This window comes from Thermobia domestica, chromosome 5 (genome assembly GCF_964235325.1).
Source record: "Thermobia domestica chromosome 5, izTheDome1.hap1.1, whole genome shotgun sequence".
Taxonomy (NCBI): Eukaryota; Metazoa; Arthropoda; class Insecta; order Zygentoma; family Lepismatidae; genus Thermobia; species Thermobia domestica.
In genome coordinates, this window is record NC_137458.1 from 277,718,290 (window position 1) to 277,742,178 (window position 23,889).

At 34.2% G+C, this 23,889-nt stretch overlaps 2 protein-coding genes across 5 annotated transcripts in view; one reads left to right on the plus strand and one right to left on the minus strand.

Annotated features, from left to right (window-relative positions):
* Positions 1 to 7,179, plus strand: part of LOC145686643 (ferry endosomal RAB5 effector complex subunit 4-like) — a 110,755-nt gene extending 103,576 nt beyond the window's left edge. For both annotated transcript variants that reach the window (XM_081760121.1, XM_081760122.1), the window contains exon 9: positions 1,277 to 7,179. In XM_081760121.1, the coding sequence (XP_081616247.1) occupies positions 1,277 to 1,373 (97 nt within the window). In that variant the 3' untranslated portion in view covers positions 1,374 to 7,179. The remainder of the gene's footprint in view (positions 1 to 1,276) is intronic.
* Positions 7,180 to 19,276: 12,097 nt separating this feature from the next.
* The window catches only part of LOC145686646 (uncharacterized), a 272,938-nt gene continuing 268,325 nt past the window's right edge, over positions 19,277 to 23,889 (minus strand). For 2 of the 3 annotated variants that reach the window (XM_081760127.1, XM_081760125.1), the window contains exon 9: positions 19,278 to 20,875. In XM_081760127.1, the coding sequence (XP_081616253.1) occupies positions 20,126 to 20,875 (750 nt within the window). In that variant the 3' untranslated portion in view covers positions 19,278 to 20,125. Of the gene's footprint in view, positions 20,876 to 23,889 lie in introns of all 3 variants that reach the window. The other variant, XM_081760124.1, reaches the window with a different exon arrangement.

Genomic DNA, 23,889 nt, shown 5'->3' on the forward strand with positions numbered 1-23,889 from the left:
TAAATCATGCATCATTCATATCCTTGAGTAATTTCTTTCGTTATGTTTATTATATTTCTGGTTTAGTGTAGTGCTGTTAGGATTCGAATGTCGAATATTTGTTCGAATATTGAAAACTATTTGAATAAGAAGAGAACAAAAAAAAAAATCAAATAATTTTAACAGCAGCAGTTCAGTGTAACTTTTTCTTTAGTTCCATAATTCTATAAGTAGAACAAAGCAGGAAGGCTGTCAAGATAAAAGGTACTAGTATAAAAGTCAACAGGAATTATAATTTAAATAAGGTACTCTGGTTTGGTAATACTGATAATTTCATTTTGAATTTCGTTTTAAAGCACCCGAATAATCGTCGTCAATTCGAAAATAAAGTTACAGATTTTTAAAATTCTCACCGATATAAGCGCTTGGTGTCATTAAGGAAAGTTAATTATTAAAGCACACTAACTGCAAGGGGGAATAAAATAATCGATTAATTGTTATTTTTAATTTTTTAAACCCCGTTAATTAGTTTTGGTGTATTTTAGTGAAATTTTGAAAAATTACAACTTTTTTAGAAAGTAAAATCGAAGAGGATTATTTAACTATAGTATTTTTTTTTATTTGAATTAATCCTTAGCAATTTCATATCTGTATACAGAATTTTTATTTATTTATTTATTTATTTATTATTTTATTATACTAGCAGAATACCCGTTCTTCCCACGGGAGAATACATTTCATTTTGGACATAATTTGAATTTAAACGGCATCGGAAGTGTCCATGTTCGTCTCATCGACCCCGCAAACTATGGATTCGACACTAATATTGGTCATTTTCGATCATTTTTATATGTATATATATATTCCCTCCTCCCCCAAGTTGCGGGGCAGAATTTGGATGTAAGCGGCGTCAGAAATGTCACTGTTCATCTCAGCGATCCCGAAAACTGTAGATTCAGCACTAATGTCGTTCATTTTCGATCATTTTTTAATATCTCTCCCTCCCTTTTCCCTAAGTTGCACCGTCACCCGAACCTTATCTATGTTCAAAATTTGACAGATCGGTCGGGTGGTTCAAGAGGTACGAGGTCACAAATTTAGTGACTTTCATTTATAGATTACCATGATTTTACTGTACTTTTTTGATTGAATCTTTTGGTGCATTTTCCTGAAATTTTGAAATAGGTCTTTGAAAAAAGGTTAAGTAACCTAAGTTTTTCAAAATAGTTTCTGTAATATATAACTTTGTCATATATATATATATATTATATATATTTTTTATTCTTATTTCTTTCAGACCAAATATTCATCATACAGTATCATTCGACGGCGTTGTAGAAGCTGCAAAAAATATTTCTGATGTGAGAGTTGGCAAAGTTGTGATGACCTTTTAAGTGAAAAGAGCACTGAATGAGTTGTATAATCTACCGCTTTGCGATCAATCAAAGTTATATTTATTTATTTGTTTGTTATGTGGAAAGACTTTTACATAATGTGAAGCCTACCATTGTAGAGCTTTTCTTTTTCTTATTCATTCAGTATTATTACAGTTGTCATTGATAATGTTATATCGCATATTTTATTGACTCATTATGTTTCTCTGATTTTGTCTAAGTCATTAATTTTGCTGTTTAGCTGAGTATAGTTGCATACAGTGATGTGCGCATACAAAGGGGGTCCGAGTTATATTCCATCCCCCATTCAACAAGGTATTATAAAAAATAAATATTACTTATTATTATATGTATATGACAGTCCTGAAACTATATGAACTTGGAAACTTGAACCCCAGTTGATGAAATTTTGCGTACGCCACTGGTTACGTAATAAAGAGGCAAGTTTGTTGCTTGAGACATATTTTAATAAGAATTGAACTTCGTGATCTTTTTCTTGTTTTATTTAGAGAGAGAGAAAAAAAAAGTGTGCCAAATGATTTCAATTCTGCCCTACTATACAAAGTTGCTTTCCTCCAATAAAGTTGTGCACAGACAACTGTACAAATATTTCATATCCTCAAACTGTTTGTATGTTGAAATAGTTTAGGTATTATTGGGCTAAGCACTAAGTATTTAAGTTAAGAGTCTTCATCCCGGCGAAATTAAAATACCGCTAATTTTACAGTAATTATGTGATATCTTCAAATAGATAAAAGATAATTGAAATATGGAACAAGAGCGCCCTAGACAATATTATTTTGCGTGAGGTACTATTATCACAAGTCACCTAGTGGCTTTATGTTTTCAGCTGTTTAGAAACGCGAAAATAAATGCCGATTTTCAAAATGGCTCGAAATCGAAAGCAGATAAGTGAGTCGTGATAACGGCTTTTCATGTAAAATGATATTGTCTAGGGCGCTCTTGTTCCACATTTCAATTATATTTTATCTATTTGAAGATATAACATAATTAATGTAAAATTAGCGGTATTTTAATTTCGCCGGGATGAAATTATAATAGATGAATAATTGATAATACTTTGGGAAACTGTTTTAATTTCATCTTTTTCGCCAATGAGTTAAGACATGTTGAAACAGTTTAATATGTATTTTGTAGTGATAAATTGTTATTTTTCAAAACGACAGAAAAAGTACTTTACACTAATGTATAGTAACTTTGAAGATTTGTTGATGCTGTTTGTGTGTAGCAATTTTAGTTTTCACGTCCAATGTTCGCTTTAATTCGAAAACTATTATCAAGATTTAAAAAAAAAAAAAAAAAGCCAAGAAACAAACCACGTGGCGTAACAGCTTATTTGCGAGCCTAAGCCTGCTCCCACGCCATCTGCTAGCGACTGGCTGAACTACGTCCAGTCTAACGGCGAGCATGTGGTCAGCGCCCTGACACCCTATCCCCAACAGGCTCATCAGGGACTTTCTAGACCTAGTGACTGTCATGTCTTGCTTTTACGTGATTCCCCAGTTTGCCTCACGACGCCGAGAATTGGGAAGTACCGGCCGGGAATTGAACCCGGGACTACGCGAGCATGAGTCCAACGCTGTAACCACTAGACTACTATTATCAAGATAAAATCGCAAAATAATATAGTTCAAAGTTACTAAGAAGGAAGAAGTTAGAGCCGTGTATATTCCACTTGTTCCCTCGGAAAACATGCGAACTATATTTCGGCCCCACCCCTGCTACCTTGAAACCCTCCCTTTGCTTAAAGTAAAGAAGTGAATGACCTCAGCTGTGTTGCCAATTCGTCATTCAGTCGCTTGGTCTTGACGAGTGAAGATCATAGACTACTTAAGAGTGGCTAATAAGACAGAGCACAGCGAAGTCCGTGAAATAATTCATTGTGGCAAACGCTTCCGCATCCAACAATTGAAAGATGTCGGCCGCAACAACTTGTCCTTTCTCTTTTGAGGGAGATACGGGAAATCACATATCGACAGCAGCGCCAGAAGGGGGCACAGTTGAAATAGAAAGGCTCTATCATAATAGTTAAACCGTATTGCTTATTCAGTTATTTTATTTTATTTTTTTTAATTTTATTGATTTTGTATGGAGAATTATTTCCCTGCTTTTCTTGAAGGAACTGAAATTTTGTGAGATGGGATTTTACACTGACCTCTACTTTAAGCGTAGTTAAATTTCCTTTTTTTTTTTCCTAATAAATTTCCCTTATCTATAAATTGATCATTATGTAAATTAAATGTGATTATTAAATATTAAAATTATATTCAGCAAAATTTTCACGAAGTAATATTCCAAGAGAGATTTAAATAAGTTTGCAGAAGAAATCAGTAAAATCAAACCATTAAAATTCTATCTCATTTCAAAGGAAACAGAAGAACAATCGCCATATAAAACTTTAACGGGCTGAAATACAAAGATGAAACACCGTTACGGGAAAATACATATTTTTTTCCAGCCTATTTCTTCTACATTTTTTTACTTCGCGCTAACCTTCCCCTTCCACTCCTTTCCTTCTTTTTGACGAAAATTTTGGAAATAAAGGGAAAGCTTGACGCAAAACTAAATCGTTAAACGTAAGGAGCATCAACGAATTTTCAAGATCAATATAGATTATTTGCTTTTTAGCATTGAAGGTTATGATATGTATATATATATAAAAAAGTTTGTACATAACAAGGAAAGAAATATCGTATTATATTTTCAGAAAATAGCTTGGCAGTTAGAAATTATATTTTTTTAATTGTCAGCTCCTATTAACGATAAATTCTGATAGAATTTTAAGTAAAATATCTCCGTTTCATCTCTAGATAGGATATGACTATTTGGATAAAACTATAGAATCAAATTAAACTTTAGTGCGATACCTAAAAGTGGGTATCTTAAAGACTTCTTTGCAATCAGCAGATACGTGTTAATAATTCCTTGTGAAGAAGAATGTGGAATAATTCTTTCTTCCAAGTTCTTTAGTAAATACATTAAGCATGAAAGAGAGTTATTGTAAAATTGTCTGTCTCTTGCGTTTACTCTAGAAACTACTCAGTTTCATTTAAAACAAATGCAGCAATACTTGTACTATTCTTGGAAGCAACTATATCGTTATTAATGTGTTAAAGTATTCATTTTTTACTCTATTATCTAGAAAGAGGAAAATAAATTCTACATACCTAGCGTATGTTCCTTTGCATGTTTAAAATAAAGATACGCTAGGTATGTGGAATTTATCTTCCTGTTTATATCTACTAATTTGTGTAGAACTCCAGTATGTAGTTGAGATTCCTCGTGGCTAAACAGTTAGCGTACGCACCTTTGGCATAGGAGACCCAGGTTCAATTCCCGGCTTGAGCTTATGTGGCTCGGATTCCACATAAAGTCTTGTTCCTGAAAGGGACTTAAACTGAAAATCAAATCAGTATGTAGTTACTATGTTATTTTCGACTCATTTTTAAAGTTGTGGTCATGAGGGTATTATAAGAAATAATGAAATATAATAAATCAAAGCACTATAAATAAATAAATAAATAAATAAATAAATAAAAGATCCAGATTCAGTGTTGGTAATATTTGTATTATTTGTATCTACTACCGGTACTTCTTCTTAAGAAACATAAGAGGAAAATAAATCGATCCGCAATTTCGTTAATAAACGGAAAATAGAGTATAAAATTTTCTCCTGTATAAGGGAATCAGTATGCCAGGGAAAGCTCAAGTAGTGCGAGGGAATTTTTGTGTCTTCTTTTCCATCTTATAAACAACGTCCAGATTAACCCTTTATTTGGCACTGTTACTCTCAAGCAACATCGCATTCTATTGCGTTATCCGCACGAATTATAACTTCAGTGATCATTTAATTGGCATTATTGCTTTCATACAATATTCATATAGAATACATGATGTGTGGGTCGCTTGTTTAGATATGTCTAATCTTTGTCAACAGGGACAGTCAAATTTAGTATTGTACAAGCTTTATCTCCTACGTTCCGCGAAAATTCTTTTATTTTGTTTATTTGTGGTTTCTTGCTCCTAGGAAGGTTTTTCAATGAAACTGCTGCTAATTACTGAGAGTATTCTTATGATATTTGACCATAATAGGGCAGTGTTGCTTTGAAATAAACATCCTGTATTTTGTAACCAAAGTACAAAAATACTTTAAAAATTATGAAATTATGATCAAGAAGACATGGTTCAACCATAAAGACAAATTAAATATTGTAATGATAATGCTATCAATGCTTGCCAATTCAAGGGTTAATATGACGTAACAGTCATTTCCAACTGGCCAATGTATGATATATGAGCACAGTGCTGCAATCTGAGAAAAAGAGATAGAAACAGAATGGAGAAGGGGGGGGGGGGGGTTGGCAGTGTATGCGTACTGATGAGTCCACGAGTAGTATCTGGCGCGCACCCAGAAATTTTTCTTGGGAAAGATCCAACCTTTGGAAGGAAGGGGGCCCCAATGCTACAAGCCAGTAATATTGAACGGGTATTATTCTGCACTTTAAAAAACGATAAGTAATTATAAAATGCTTCCACTTATATTTTCAGAAAAAAAAATATAGAACGATTATTTTTATAAGGGAAAGAGTACAGATGAAGTGTAAGATCAAATTTTCGTATTCCATCAGTCATTTCCGTATTAAATAAGTATAGTTTTATTTACAAAATGTACAAATGTATGTTGAGTTAGGAATTCGGAGGGGGGGGGGTCCGAACTCGAGGGACTCCCCGTGGGTTCGCCCCTGAGTAGTATACTTCTGAAACCATCAACTACGCTATCGATATTTTTGTTTGTCTGCCATCAACGTTAATAAGTTGCCTCCCGATTCCTTCCTTTCTTCGTGTGACTTACCGAGAAGGTGTGCATCGAACTGTGGTGACAGAGGGCATTCAGTTGGAATTTGCTGTTCTGATAGATCTAGAATAGTAACTGCATTCTAATAAGGCGTAGATGATGCGAGTCTCTCTATTTAAATTCGCCATGACCCCAGAGCCTGCAATTGAAGAGCTTTTTCCATAATCATTCCTTTCTTCCTTGCTTGTATCATTTTACATCTCGTATTTATTATTGTTATATCGTCTTGTGTATCAAAGTAGACATTCCTTTACATTTCAACATAATAGCTTGTGTTCACAAAATATAATAACTTTTATGATAACATTAAAAGCGTGAACAAGAACTTTCAGTAATAAAATAGATTTGGAACCACAGATGTATATATATATTGAAGTAGTGTGTGGATATCAATACAAATAAGCAAGAATTTGTGTTAATTGATTGTACATAATGTACGTATGTATGTAGCTTATGAATATATATAACTGCAATGTAAATAAGATTACAAGCAATGTGAGATTACAAAAAAGTAACCTCAGAACTTTGTACATTAAAAAAAAAAATCTTGTTTTGACTGAAGAAAATAATTTAAAAATCAGAAGAGCAAAATAACAGAAGTCTTTTCTTAATGTTACTTTCTATAAAATCTACACAAAGAATTCTTAAAAAAAAAAAAAAAAATCTATTTTCGAACACGTCATTTTTTGGTACTTTTTTGTAAGATTTGAACGTGATATTCAGTTGGATTTATTGAAGTAATATTGTTGAGATGTGTAGTATTTTATTTACTAAATCTGTGAAGTGTTGGAAATAAGTATACGCACGTTGAAATGTGTATGTATAACATTATCTCTGTTTTCGTTTTGGATTATAGATGTACAAATAAATATGTGTTTATTCAAAATTGTAAATTTTCAGTCTGAGATATTAAAAGCCTTGTTGATTGAAGACCTTTTTTTTCGTTTCTTCTTCTTTTGTAAATTTATTAATTGTTTAATTACCAATTCGTAGCACAGGAATACCTTGTATAATGTGGTTAATTGGTTCCGAAAAACATACGCACTATGCAAACCCAATCTTCGAAATCTGTTTACAATGGACTTTAATTGAAGTTGTCCATCACAGACATTTAGGATAACAAACCAGTCTAAAAATAAAAACAAACACACGCATACATACATACATACATATATATGTACAAGGGGATATCGTAAAGTTTTAATTATCATAGTAAAAAAAAATCAGGAAACAGGGATTGTTATGATTTGTAGTTCTTAACACTTCTCTATGTATTTACCACCCAGATTTACACATTTCTCCCAGCGTTCCTTCTCTTTGTGAACACCGTCATTGTAGAAGTCTGCACATTGTGCTTTAAACCTCGCCTCCACCTCATGAATGACGTCCTCTGTGTTGTCAAAATGGCGGCCACGCAATTGATTCTTGGAGAAACAAGAAAAAGTCGCTGGGTGCGAGATTGGAAGAATAAGGCGGATGCTGGAATACCTGGAAGCCACACGCCTTTGCTTTGTCGACAACAACTTGAGATCAATGAGCTGGTGATTGTCAGCTAGGAGAAGAACGCCCTTCGAGAGCATGCCGCGGCGTTTCGTTTTCAGAGCATCGCGCAATTTGTCCAGGAGTACTTCCCAGTGGCAGTTTGTCCTTTTGCAAGGTAATATGTGAGAATTACCCGACGATAATCCCGAAAAACGGACACAATGACCCTTCCCCCTGACTTTTGCACCTTTGGGAGATGGGGATGGGCGTGCTTCCACTGCATGCTCATGGTTTTCTGAATCATGGCGATATATCCACGTTTCATCCATGGTCACCAGACGCCCGAAAAAAATCCTCTTCTAACAGCGTCAACATCTGTTGCGAAAGGTCACGCCGTGTTTGCTTCTGAAAAGATGTCAGCAAACGAGGAACCTAGTGCGCAGATACTTTAGACATGTGAAGTTCGTCGGATAATATTCCACACACTACAATAACTGAGATCAGTCTGATTCATAATCGTCGAATGGTTATATGTCTATCTTCCAGGATTAAAGATTCCACTTTCTTCGCAGTGGCCGCACCGTCCGTCAGGGATGATCTTCCAGGCCTTGGGTCGCCTGTGAGAGACATATTAATATGACCAGTTAGGAATTTCTTTTTCAACTTTATAGTGGTGTCATTTCCTAACATCATGCACATAAGAACTAAACATAACACTGACAAAATTTCATCATCATATCTTAATAACTTTCTGGTGATAATTAAAACTTTACGATACCCCCTCATATATATACAGGATGGTAAGAAACTATTTGAACAAACTTCAGGAGCTGATTCCCGACACCAAAACCAGCAAAAAAAAAGTCCTCTGAAACTTTGGTCAGTGAAGGATAGTTTCGATGATATAGGGTGCCGAAAACGTGGGAAAATGAACTTCAGAGAGCGGTAATTCAAAAACAACGCAACGTAGATAATACGGTTTAGAACGACACTCGAAGTCATACCTGTTCGGTTGAAAAATGTATGTTTCAAACTTCCGCAAGATGTGTGTGAGAGATTACCCAAAGGAACGTGGGGATTATTTGCCAGATTATAGAGAATATATATACGTACTTATCTGTTCAATTGTAAATGAAAAAATAAATTTTCCGGCAATTTTAGGTCCTATTGGTTAAAAGTGTCTGATAATTAAAGAAAATCATTATGAAAGGAAGTGATGACATGAGAATGTGGGAGGAAATGGGAGTACCTAGAGGAAACCCCCACGCACAATGATGTCCACTACAAATCCACACGGTATTAAGACCGAACCACGGATCCCGCGCAGCAGAGTTCCCATTCTTCAATTGTAGTTAATATCGTGATATCACAACCCAATAATCAACTCGGCTTTTACAGTATTTCCATCTATACACAGTACAGCGTGGTCCGGAAGTGGACGTACCTCTAATTGGTGTTTTCGGACGGTTTTAGGTTTCTACCCACATTTGTTTGGTAGCATTGCTTAGCATTGTCTGGCACAGGATGGAGCACCAGCGCACTTCGCGATTCACGTGCGCAATTACCTGAACCAAACGTTTCCTGGCCGCTGGATTGGAAGAGGTTGTGCATCTTCACCAGCTCCCTTTGCCTGGCCTCCAAGAAGTCCCGGTCTGACGACACCAGACAATGCTCTCTGGGGTTTCATAAAGCAGCAAGTAAGAAACACTCGATATCACACAACGCAGGAATTACGAGCAGCTGTGGAACACGCGTTCACCCTCGTGACTCCAGAGTATCCGCAAAACATCTGCGAGAACTTGGCGCAGAATTCAGCTGTGTTACAACATCGATGGTGATCATACCGATGTTTATGACTCTTTGACTTCAAGGTAACTGTGTACAGACATTCTACCATACCTAACACTATACTGGTGAAACTAACGAGGGGGGTATGCCCACTTCCGGACCACCCTGTACATGCATACGTGTTATTTATTGCTTTTATTTTATTATTTCTAACAGTATATGGCACAGTTTAGGCTTTTAAAAACTTAATTGTCTTTTTGTGCTCCTTCATTGTCAAATGACTAACGCATGGTCCTGAGTTCGATTCTTGGTTGCGATACGTGCCTGCGATACATTCTTAAGTTTTGGTTTGGAATCCATTTTAAACAATAAGTGTCGCATGCTGAATACGCACGCAACATCACAATAGTGTAATCACATTGATATAGAACATTCAAAAATCATTGATTTCGGAACGGACCAGTGAATGTATTGATTTCTATTATAAACTAAAGTAAAAATACCTTTAGAACCAAATTGCATCAGAATCTCTAGCATTAAAAAAAATAAATAAATAAAAATTATAACCGAGTATTTTATATGTAAAATTTTCTTCACGAACTAAAATATATCATTAATTTTAAAAAGATTAATGTTAATATTTTATATTTTAATATTTTATATTTTATATGTTAATATTCTATATCATTAATGTTAATATTTTAAAAAGAACCTCACTACAGTACAAGGGCGCCCATCAGGGGGGGGACAAGGTGGAGCGCTTGCCACCCTCCCAAGAGGAAATCGTACTTGGGAATATCGAAAGCCCAATAGAATTTTTACATTAGTTATAGCAAAATTTGAAACTATATTTGAAATTTCGCTTATATTTGTCCCCCTTGGAAACCACAATATGGGCGCCCTTGCTACAGTACAACGCTGATTTGAGAACATGTATATGACCATCGAATTTCTTAAAATAAAATAGAAGCCATGTAACAAACATTTAGCACAGTTTTACCTACTACAGAAGGTTGATCGCTTTATGTTTGATCGATTTGACTACGCTGCTGTCATCTATGTAGAGGCCCCAGAACCATGAAAATGGAGTTGCTATCAGTAGGGTGCTTAGCTTGCAGATGCCGGAGTGTCATGCTGATGCAAGTCAAATCTCACCGAAAATGAAATGTTATTGGGAAAGTAAATCGTGGTTTATTTACACACCAATTTTTAATACAACCGTATAGTGAAATAGTATCGGGAAATTGAGTTTACCATCCCAGTGACTCCAGCTGAAGATATCATGGCCAAGCAAACACGAACACGAAGAAACATTCTTCATCTAAAGGGGCCAGTTGAAGTTAAGAACGAAAATGTCACCTGTACGAAAGACATTTGACAGAGTCAGAATAAAGAACGGTAGCAATATTTAATAGAGCCTACATTTATTTGACAATGGTAACGTTGGGCAATTAAGTATCGAGTTTTGTCGCCAAAGCAGGAAAGGTTTACAACAGAATTTATAAGTGTCACCGGATACGATTACGAGGGGAAGGTGAAGGTATGCAAGATGGGCAAAAACGTGAAGGTGAATGTTACCTACTTCCAGGAATTCATCATAATCCGAATCTATCGGAAAGACATCCTCGTTTGTACGAAGACGTAAGTAGAGATTCTTGGATATACCGTCAGATAATCCCTGCGTTTTTATCATGGGATTTCTGGTCCAATGGATTTTTACTCCATTGAAGCTTTCCTGGCAAACAGGTCTTCTCGGGTTAGCAGGCAGGTAAATACTGTTGTATCTTGCAACGTTTCGAGGGCTGACATTGTCCTCATCTTCGGGCAAATATGATGGGGCAATAAGAGTGCGTGTAATATATACTTCATGTGTGTGTGATTAAATTCTTCTCATCGGTGGTTGAAATGACGACTTCTAATTGGTGCTTGAAATGGCGGGATATGATTGGTGTCCATGTTTGACTCAGTTGGAATCCTGTCTCTCTGTTAAGGTTCGTTTTTTCTTGTGATTGCAACATGTTCTTTTATCCTTCTATCCCAAACTCTTGAGCATTTTGCTATTATTTTAGTATCTGTGAATAAAATCTTATGTTTCTAATTGATGCTATGGTCGGCCAGCCGGGATTTTTCTGGTTGGTTTAATCTGATGTAACTGTTGGGTTACCTGCATCTGCCTTCAATGGTTTGTCCTGTTTGTTCAATGTATGCCTTGCCGCATTCACATGGAATGCGGTAAACCCCAAGTGTTCGAGGGCCCAGATCGTCTTTGGCTAATTGCGGTAAGTTTTTTGTTTTTGCTGGAGGTTTATGTATTGCTCTATTGTTGTACCTGGTGAATAGTCTGCTAAGCTTTCTAGAAGTGTTGCTGGTGTAAGGGAGACAGATTGTGTTCATCCATTCTTCATTTGTAGACTCTTCTGTACTTTTTTTTAATCACGCAAGAAAAACTAATTTTAACAGAGACAAGGATTTCAATTGAGTCAAACATGGACACCAATCATATCCTGTCATTTCAAGCACCAATCAGAAGCCACAATTTCAACTACTAATCAGAAGAATCCAATCACACACATGAAGTATATATTACACGAACGCTATTGTCCTATCATATTTGTTTGAAAAGGAGGACAATGTCAGCCCTCGAAACGTTGCAAGATACAACAGTATTTATCTGGCTGCTAACCGAGACCTGTTTGAATTTTTACTCGTTTGAACTGTCAAAACGACGTCTATTGCATCGTAGCTCTTATGGCCTATGGGAAAGTATGGGAGGAATGAAATTTAACCCCTATGCCTGTGCACCAACGTAGTTTGTGTTAGTGGAAATTACGATGTTGGGTGATAGTCCATAATGTTAGTAGTCCGATATAACACGACTGGTGGTGGTGGCATGGCTTTCCATAGGGTAAGTACATTGAGAGACGGTCGGATAGAACCCAATCAATCTTTTGTAAAAGCTGGAAGAATCTCTCGGTGCTGAAAGGGATGCTAAGCTCCAATCCAATCATATATACTCACCTTAAGAGATACCGCGCCACCACCATCAACCATGTTTTATTGGAGCATTGCGGACTACCACACGGCATCGCAGTTTCCATTGGAACAAGCTCCGGCGCAAGACAGGCATGAGAATTCTGTCTTAATCCTCCCTGTAAGCTTTCCATAGACCATCCATGGTGCGCGGGCGGTGATGTTGAAAACGTCAACAGTTCAAATGAACAAAAATTCATTTTCCTGACACCTGGGCTTATTAATTAAGTTTAATAAGTTTTATCGCTTAAAAAGAAAACGAAGTTCTAGTGGCAAGAACAACTGTGAAAAAGCACACAGCTTGCATTATCAGACTCCTTCACATTCGCCATACTTAGTGGATCTCTCATGAGCGTTTTTTTTTCAGAAGTATTTAATTTTTTTTCTTTCTTACGAAAGTTCGCCAATGAAGCAGCTGTCAAAAACATCCTTGAAAAGTTTATTCAGTCCAGAACAGCAAACGAAAATATCATTAATACATTAGTTTCTCATTTGGAGAAGTACTAGTAGTTTGTGGTGCCTGTTTTGATTAATAAAAATTTCTTTTTGACGAGTTACTGTTGTTTGACAATGTACAGACAAAATACAATTATTATAAAAACTATTATTATATACTGTAAAAATATCTTCATAGACACAAAGTTCTTCTGTCTGATGAAAATATAGTTACATACATAACTATAGCTTTATAACTATTGCTTTGTAAGTGTACACCTCATTTGTTTTTATTGAAAATCATGTACATGAAGTTAAGATGTGTCTCGTTCAAAAAAGACAACTATAAATAATTAGATAAATAAAAAATGTGATACCTAGAACCATTACTCTTTGTAAAGAAATAACATGAACATCAAAGATTACAAAAAGAAAATCGAAGACTTTAATTTACATTTGGAAATGTAATTAGAAGAAACCAAGAACTAGGATAGTTTACATATTCTGACGATTGTTACCTTGTAAATATCTGGGATCTTTGTTTCAGGCTTATAGGTAGCACATAGTCTGTTTCAGGTTTTTAAATAATCGATTTAATTTCTCATAAGGGAAAGTGAGATATTACTTCTTATTTCCATTTGTTTTACTGGTATTTATAATTCAGCTCATCTATTAATACTATTATTAGAATTCGCATATTATTTTCAGACCTAATATTGAATCATGATCTTTTTTGTTTAAGAACCTGACATACTAAAAATAATACAAAATTTACTATTTTTCTTTTGCTTGTTCTTCATAAGTGAAAGGAGATAATGAAATGCAACTTACCACAATCATAGATAATATTATTCTAGAACAGAAAATATGAACCTGAAGAATTTTTAGCGTTGCTATCAATAGAAATTACAGTATTGCCACAATAACATTTCCCCCAAAATCCAAGTTAAGGCAGCGACTAGAGGAACGATTTCAACTGCATTTGATCACGTATCATGTCGTTTTGGAACCCTGTGAACTACTTTTTAAACATTATTATTTAATTTTAATAACTGTATGTTAATACTATTTTGTTTATTACAAACTAAATACAACTATTGTTTATGATACGTAATCAAACGCAGTTAAGTTCGTTCTTCTAGTCGCCGCCTTAACTTAGATTTTGGGAGAAATTTTATTCTGGCAACACTGCAATTTGTATGGATGGCAATACCAAAAATTTTTCAAGTTCATATTTTCTATCGTAGAATAATATTATTTATGATTGTGGTAAGTTGCATTTCATTATCTCCTTTCACTTATGAAAAACAAGCAAAAGAAAAATTGTAAATTTTGTATTACTCTTAGTGTGTCAGGCTCTTAATATTTTGGCTAACTTTTTTCTTTCTTTCTTTCTTTCTTGTTAACTTACAATTTATGTGAAGTAGTGAAGAACCAAGCTTATATTTAACTGACCGTGCCTTCTTTCTTGCCATATTCAACATGAACGTACAGGGTAGACTGAAACTGACAAATGAAGCTAATATGTAATTGTTTAGAATTTTATGTTTATGCAGCTATGCCATAAATAATTAACGATTAAGCTGCTTGGTTCTTTTCACGGCATTATCTGTCCTATATTTCACTCGCGTTTACTTCTATGAGGTTCATCGGAAGATCGAATTTCCTGACATTTAATCTTGAACTTCTTTCTACTCTATATGTAGTTTTATTCTTCTGTGTAAAGGTAATTTGTACTTACTTTTATACAAAGAATAAAATTAATATGTAGAGAAGAAAGAAATGCAGGATTTAACCTCAGGAAATTTGTTCCTCCGAAGAACTAAATGAGAGTGAAATAAAAGACAGATAACACAGTCACACACAATGATAATAATAATAATAATAATAATAATAATAATAATAATAATAATAATAATAATAATAATAATAATAATAATAATAATAATAAATAAATAAAAGTTCCGTGCACCGAATCCCAGGGTATGGATTTGATGTATCTTGTTACACAGAATCCAAATTTCGAAATCCTAGGACAATTGACCGTATCAATTTTGTTTTATGGACGAAAAACGTGTGTCCTTCCTATCCAAAATCGCTCAAATTTTTCGTCCATAAAACAAAATTGATACGGTCAATCGTCCTCGAGTTTCGAAATTTGGATTCTGTGTAACAAAATACATCGACTGCATACCCTGAGGTCAGGTGCACAGAACTTTTATTCATGTGTGTGTGTATGTGTGTGTGACTGTGTAATTAGAGGGACCACGCAACTTAACAGGTAAAATTTTATTAATATGTAATAGGATGTGGCATGGCATATTTGTGTGACAAAATATTTTAAGGAAATTCAATAAAATAAAGTACTAGTACAAAATAATATCGAAATGAATCACTTTCATATCCAATAGATACTGACACAATAATTTTCAAGGATACTCTCAAAGTTCCACCTCTTATACAGGACTTCAGAGTTTCTTGACATTTATAAAAAAATATGTAAAAGTTCTTGGTATCAATGACTCCTGCTGAGAATATCATTTTGAATTTAGAGATGCTATTACTAAATGTTCAAAGAATGAATCGTCAGTCTCACATTAAAATACAAATCACATTAAATCTAAATCGTAATTCAGAAGTAATATTTACATCCTATTTCTGGAGACATAATAAATCATGTTATGCCCTATTATATCAACTATTGCAAAAACAATAGTAACTGTAATAATAATGCATATTTTTGTTTAATGTACGTAACATACGTATTGTTCATCAATCATCATTTTAATGTTTCAATTTATATCTTGTTTTCCATTTTTTTATTTATACATATGCATATTTGTAATATAATATGATGGAGCAGGACTAGTTATATTTGAGAGAGAGCCTAATGGTTCTAACCTCGATCGATTAATTTATTGAAGACAATAAAAGTAAAAAAAATAAAAGAATCAACAATTTGATCGTTAATGTCTAACGTGGTATTCATCATCATCAGGTATTGGCAGGTAATTTCCCGCAACTAAGAATCTTCCACGCTCCACAGTCTTCCGTTAACCTCTTTGTCTTCACGTACGATTTTTCTGTTTCGATTTCGTCCATTAATTATAGTCTCCTTTGCCCTCTCCCTCTCTTTCCTGCCATCATACCCTCTAGAACGTCTCTCATGATACAGTTCCTTTTTAGCTAATGTTTCAACCAGTTTCTCTTCCTCTTCTTAATAATATCTAAAATTGTTCTTTCCTCCACCACAATTTCTAAGACCCTTTTATTAGATTTCCGCTCGACCTAGTTAATTCTCTCCGCTCTCATCCACAACCACATTTCGCGAATTTCCAGTTGTTTTGCATCATTATTGCGCAATGTCCGTGTTTCTGACCCATACAGTACAATACTCCACACGAAGCAAGTATTTTCTTTATCCTAAAGGCTTCTTTCGATATTCCTATCCTTGCTTTTATTTCCCTTAATGGTATTAATATCAATGAAATAGGTAACTGAATAGTATATTTTTGAAAAAAGAAAACTAATAAGTTAAAGCACTTGTAATTGTTTAAGATGTTACTGTTTTACCAATTTCATACAAATTGTTGGTTATGTCGGATTTGTTTGCTAGCAAATTCTGAATCAACAGAGTTGGTTGCACTAAAAAACATTATTCGTTACTGTAGGGCTTCCTGAAATTTTACAGTAGCAGCAAAAATAAATAAATAAAAATAAAATAAAAGACCGAAGTTCGTTACTGAATTCTCTATGTCTGTGTGTCTGTTATTTGCGATTTTTTAAAATTTTGAACCTTCCATTCGATAGAGTATCAAAAACTATCTTGAGAAAGTGATGGAATTTTTCGCGTCACTTTTACCGTTCCCGAGATATTGACCAAAATAGTTCCAATTTCAGATTTTAGGAGCCATATCTCGAGAACCGTAAGTCATAGAAATTATATTGATGTTGGTATAAGAGAATGGTGAATATTTTGGTACCAAGTAGTAACCGGTGGCCACTGTCTAACTGCCCACTTGTTTGGCCAGTGGTCACCGGTTACTATTGGTACCAGAATGTTTATCATTCTCTTAGGTATTGATCAACACCAATATTATCCCTCTATGATTTACTGCTCCCGATATATTGGCCAAGAAAGTTCGGATTTCGGGAGATTTAAGGAGCCATATCTCGGGAACGGTAAGTCATAGAGAGGTGATATTTTGATAATTTTTCAATTTTAAGCCCTCCAATTTGAGCACTATAATGATTATTTTCACATTCTTTAAACAGCCATTTTACATTAACAAAAAATTGGCTACTTACCAATGAATCCTCCCTTGGAAAGCCTAAGAAGTTTTTAGACGTTTCGGAACTCACAACTGGTTTCTTCCTCAGTGGCAAGGTGAAAGGGATTAAAACGGATAGGAGATAAAAGGTGTAAAACAAGGAATACATACCACTAAATAAATAAATGTAATGTAAAGAGTCGATCCTGAGATGAACGAGCAAAGCGAAGTACAAAAAGAGTGGACTGAATTAAAGGAAGCGTGGTGTCTATGTTACGTCAATATTGCCAGATTCAAAGTAGGCATCAAAGATAGGTACCCAAGTTCTATCAATGTTGCCAGTATCAAGGTTCAATGCAGGTTTGTATTTATGAATAAAGAATGATTCCTTGATCTCACGTTGTTTTTTTTTTTTTTTTTTTGTTTTTTTTGTTTTTGCTGAACCTATTACCTTAACCTGTTTTATATTATGTTTATGTTGTTTTAAATGAAGCGCCAAACCCGATATGCCCTCTTCTTGTGACTTTTTTGATTGTCTAACATGTTCCTCAATTCGAGTGTTAGTTTTGCGTTTTGTTTGGCCTATATACGAGGAGTCACATTCGCATTGAACGCGGTAAATGACTGACTTATTTAGTGGATCTACAAAATAACTTTTGAATCCAGTGATATGTTTTTGTAGACTTTTTGGGGGGATACTTGAAGTAGATATGTTATGCTTTGCAAGAATACGTTGAACTGAAAGAAACCTGCATTGAATCTCGATACTGGAAACATTGATAGAACTTGGATACTTACCTTTGATGCCTACCTTGAATCTGGCAATATTGACGTAACATAGACATCGCGCTTTTTTTAAATTCAGTCCACTCTTTTTGGTACTTCGCTTTGCTCGTTCATCTCAGGATCGACTCTTTACATTACATTTATTTATTTAGTGATATGTATTCCTTGTTTTACACCTTTTATCTCCTATCCGTTTTAATTCCTTTCACCTTGCCACTGAGGAAGGAACCAGCTGTGAGTTCCGAAACGTCTAAAAAGTGCTTAGGCTTTCCAAGGGAGGACTCATTGGTAAGTAGGCATTTTTTTTTTTTTTTTTAATTCAAATCATCCTCTCATGCGCCCATATAATTATAGCCGTTTTACATGTTGATTATAATATTCACCTCCTAAATTTGTTTGTATGCTAAACACGGGCAACTTGATTGTTTTAACATTTTTTATTATTCCTTTTACAATTTCAGGACCTTTCTTTGGTTTTAACGGAATACAATATGCATATCGGGAAAAAAATATCAACATAACATAACATATATTTGTAATTATTGTTAGAACTTTGCAATATTTTGCATATCTGCTAAATCCATTTGTAATGTTTGTTGTTTTCGTAAAACAACATATCGTAGAATGTTTTAACAGAATTCTTAAGCAAAACATGTGGAAAAAAATTAGTACTCAATTAAATTATAAATGGATTGTAAATGGGTATTTGAAGAATTGTTAAATGAGTACAGGGGCGAATCCAGGGGGGGCGATCGCCCCCCCCCCCAGAAGAGGGAACTTTTTTATTTTATATATATAAATAAAACTCATCTCAAAGTTTGGAGCCCTTAAAAGTAGCAGTATGACAACCCACCGCCCCTCCCCCCAGAAGTCGGTCCTGGATCCGCCCCTGAATGAGTATAATAATAAAGTACATAGAACAATTGATATAATGCCTGTAAAAGTTAATAAGAAAAATTTATTCTTTTTGAGTTCGTTCGGGCAATATGCTCTTGGAGCATTTTCAACTGTTTTATCGGTATAATCTATGGCTAAATTTCTTTTCTATTTCATAAGCTTAATAACAAGAATGTCGGAAGCCTGAAACGTTATTTATTTCCAATCTAAGACCATGCTCATAAGAAGTTTCACATGGCAATACTTCAATTTATCCTCTTTATTAATCATAATAATAATAATATTAATAATAAGAGACAATTATATTTGTAATTCATGTTTTTATTTGTCACCATATTTGACTACAAGCAAAATGGCAACAAAACAATTAGAATTCAACATTAGGTCTTAACACAAGAAGATATCAAACAACAATTTCTTCATACTTGATTTTTTTTAGTGAAAGAAATCCTTACAATATACATGTAAATAACACATTGATAGTGTTTCATTGTAGATGAAAATATTATTTAAATATGAAGGGCAGTTATCGTTATAAATTCTCCGCTAATAAGTCAGGCATTGCGGCAAAAGATTCTTGAAATGAGAAAGCTGACCTGGTAGTTGAAGTTTATCTCTTGTGTACATTTCTTTTCACTATAGCTTTCATCATTTCAATATCTGTCATACATAGTTTATTTTTCCAATAACAACGAGCCTAAATGTTATTTTCGCTATTTTAAGATGGGCAACACAAGAGTGCTACATCCATATTTTAATTAGCATTTTGAATGGAAATCTTTATTTTCTTTAATAAGTGATGGTGATGTTGAGTTTAATGAATGAAATTACATTTGAAAACGTAGCACTTATTTGGCATGACCAAGTCTTATATTGATAAATAAGCTAAACTTGGCTTACGAACTTGTTTGTTCAAACAAAGATTTCATTTTCTTTTCTTTTTTTTAAAAAAAAAAGAGAGAACACAATATAACATTTTTTTAGAGGAATTATGTGTAAATTATTGAACTTCTATCAGCGTGTTCTCTACGCAACAAAAGAATTATATATTTATGTATATATATCTACATTAATATAAAAGTTATAGTTTTTCTTCTTTTTCTTTCGTTTACATACAAAGCTTGATTGTAATATTACATAATTAGCAGGTAATTTAGTTACACTGTATCGACAATAAGATTTCTGGCTTACAAAGTAATATATTCTTCTCTTTCTCCTTCTTCTTGCTCTTGTTTTTTATCTTTAGCCTCGCTAAGATTGGAACCCTCACTTTGTAAATTTTTCGCATTTTCTATTACTTGGGTTGTTGTTGTTGTTTCATCCGGAATAATTATTTCCTCTATCTCAGGGCTTTCTTCCAATCCATGTTTCTCAGTTATTTCATCATTTTTTTCTTGTTCTTTGCTTTCATTGTTTGTTTCTGATCGTAAATCGATAACTTCAATGCCCACCTCATTACCATCGTGTTGAATTTGGGTTCCATTTGAGAGAATAAGTTGACCGTCAATAGTAAGAATGTTTCTTGTACTGTTATGGGGTTGTACCTCCACAGCTGACAATCCAACAACAACATTGTCAGATTCGCCAGCTCCTATTTCTCCGTTCGGAAGTGCTGAATAATCGAACAGAGGTAATGGATAATGCATTCCTAAGGACATAGCAGAAGTGCTTGGTCCTATAAATGGTGCGAATCCTTTCTGGCAGCATGCATACGACAATGGAGAGCCATAGCAAGGGTAAATGGGAGGCCCAGCACCTTTGTTGCCTCCTGGTGGGAAAAAATACATATGCGACCAAGTTGTTTGAAAGTTGGAATCTCCTCCAAGAGTGGTTGTTTTTGGTGATGAAAATGTTAATGTTGTAGAGAGATTGGTTTGGCTGAAAAATTGTGAATGGATCGGTTGACTAACCGTAGTTTCAATCTTCTTCTCAGAAGGCTGTAAAAGTAGTTAAATGTTTTATTTATAAACATTTAAAATTAACCAAGAATATTTAAGTACTTAAAATTTAAACTCTATTAGTGTATAATTTAAAATGCAAACCTTAAAATTCGAATTAGCTGGTTTTAAGGGGTAAGCTGTCGATACCTTACTGAATTTTAAATCTACTAATTCAATCGGGAAGTTGTTTCGTTTATCATATAGTGTACAAAGGTGAAGTTTGTGATTATTTATCTTCATTTTCTTTTTCTATAAATAAAGTTTAATACAGTTTTCTTATTATTATCAATAATATATTAAAATATTTCATTTCAATATGATAATTGTCCAAGTAGGCATGCTTCATATATGAATAAGGAGGGATATACGAGGGAGTATCGTAAAGTTTTAATTATCAACAGGAAGTTAAGACATGATGATGAAATTTTGTCAGTGTTATGTTTCGTTCTTATGTGCATGATGTTAAGGAAATTGGATCCTAATGATTCTTTTTTTAATATTTTTTTCAGGGTGTGCCAAGTGACCAAAGTGCAAGATGGATAAGATTAAGCCTCGCTGTGTTATGAAGTTCCTGCATTTGAAGGATAATAATGCCAGACAAATTCATGACAAGATGAAGGCTGTGTATGGCGATAATTGTCTATCTTATGACATCATTGTAAGGTGGAAAAGTAAATTTCAAGCTGGTCATGTTTCTCACAGACGACCCAAGACCTGTAACATCATCCCTTACGGACGATGAGGCCACTACGAAGAAAGTGGAGTGTTTAATCTTTGGATTATGAATAAGACTTGTCTATGGTAGTGTGTGGAAAATTATCCATGACGAACTTCACATGTCTAAGATATCTGCGCACTGGGTTCCTCGTTTGTTGACACCTTTTCAAAAGCACCAGTTCATTCATCTCAAGTTGCTGTCAACAAAGCAAGGGCGTGTGGCTTCAAGGTACTACAGCATCCGTCTTATTATCCCAACTTCGCACCTAGTGACTATCTCTTGTTTCCCCAAATGAAGAATCTGTTGCGTGGTCACCATTTTGACAACACAGATGACGTCATTCATGATGTGGAAGAGGGGTTTAAAACACAATGTGCAGACTTCTATAATAACGGTATTTGTAAAGGAACGCTGGGAGGAATATGTGAATCTGGGTGCTGACTACATAGAGAATGGTTAACAACTACAAATCACAACAATCCCTGTATCCTGGTTTCTTACTATGATAATTAAAACTTTACGATACTCCCTCGTAGTCTAATACATTCAATTTTTATGTGAACTAGGTTGATCTCTTTGATGCACACCTATACTATACTATGGTCTCACGATTAGTGTACACCTTGTTTATCTGGCGAACTTCCCTTAAAGCTCATTTGCTTATTCTTGCAGTTACTGAAAGTTTTATCACTGAAGCGAGAGTTTAAGATGCTATCTTAAGGTTGGTAATTGTTCTATTTCTTAATTATTTAAGGATGATCTGTCATTCATCTTTTCTTAAATCAAAATTGTGACAAATATAATGCTCTTGGTGCTCAGTTTCTCTCTCTTTCCTATTTCTTGACGACTCGAAACTTGAGAGTAGTTAGCTACAGTTTTAAGACTGTACAAATTACTCAAGATAACTATGAATGCATTACGTACAGTATATTTTCATTTTCACTGTGGTTGTTTTTCTTAACTTTCTATGTACGAGACCGTTTTTCAATTAAGACGCTCTAATTTTATTTGTTTAATATCTATAAATAATAGTTGTAAACCTACCAAAAGATAATAATACAGGGTGATTCAGAAAACGAGAAATTTTGAAAATTAAATATTTTCATGAAAACAATTTTTTTTAAATTTTATTCCTTTGCATCAAACAGTAATTTACAGCAATATATGATTGTAAAAATATGTAAATAAGTTTCGGAGATATACCGTATAGTATGTAGTATTTAGAATTTCAAGCTGGTCATGTTTCTCACAGTCACAGACATGTTAAACTGCAAGAATAAGCAAGAATATCTCATTTAATAGTAAAAATAATGACATTTTAGAATACATACAGTACAATTTATTTTTGTGTAAGATGACATCTTGCAAGTGAGTTCCTTCTCTACGCAAACATTTCTGCAATATCTTCGCTACATTATTCGGTTCGCACAAGGCCTGGAGGTTTCTTTTTCATTGCCGAACCAGTTTGGTCGAAATTACGTATCCATGTTTTAATTGCATGCGCTGGTGGAACACGATCGTGGCGTCCTAAATTAAAATGACAGCGGAATTCTCTACGTGCTCACACTGGCATTGTTCTTGTAAAACGCTTTGATCGCGAAAGCATTCATGATAACTAAATGGTAGGATGTCGTTGACAGGCTGGCGTACGTTATTCTGTGTTAGCAAATGCCCACTGTTGCCAACACAACTTTCAAAATTTCCCGTTTTTTTGAATCACCCTGTACATTTGTTTATGTGAATATGTAAGGGAAGACGGACTGATCTTATCGCTTTTACCTGTCTTCTTGGTGCATTACTTCTTCAACTACTTATGCATACTATCCTTTTATTAATTTATGGTTTGATACTTCGTTTTTCTATTTTTTTTCATATAGTATTTACTTTTAACTCTTACTGTCATGTTACTTATATTAATTTTTTCTTTTATTTTAATTATTTCCGAAGTTGGTCTTTCTTGAATTACAAAATTTTATTTTCCAGACGATTTTATTCACTTAAGGAGTAAGAGCTGTTATTATTATTATTTTTCTTGTCTAGTGACCTAGAGTGTGAATTATTTAATTCAAAATATAAGACAAATACTTATGATAGGTACAGAAGAATAACCAACAGTCCATTTTAGCAAATTTACAGGAGCTCAGATTTAAATTTTACATACATATAACCATTCAAATAATTTTCTTCTGACCAATTTTGGAAACCAGGTGTCACATTATACAATTTGATACATAGGTCTATGTATTTTAGCCTTAAATTAGCTAAACGATAGACTTATGTTTCCAATCACCAT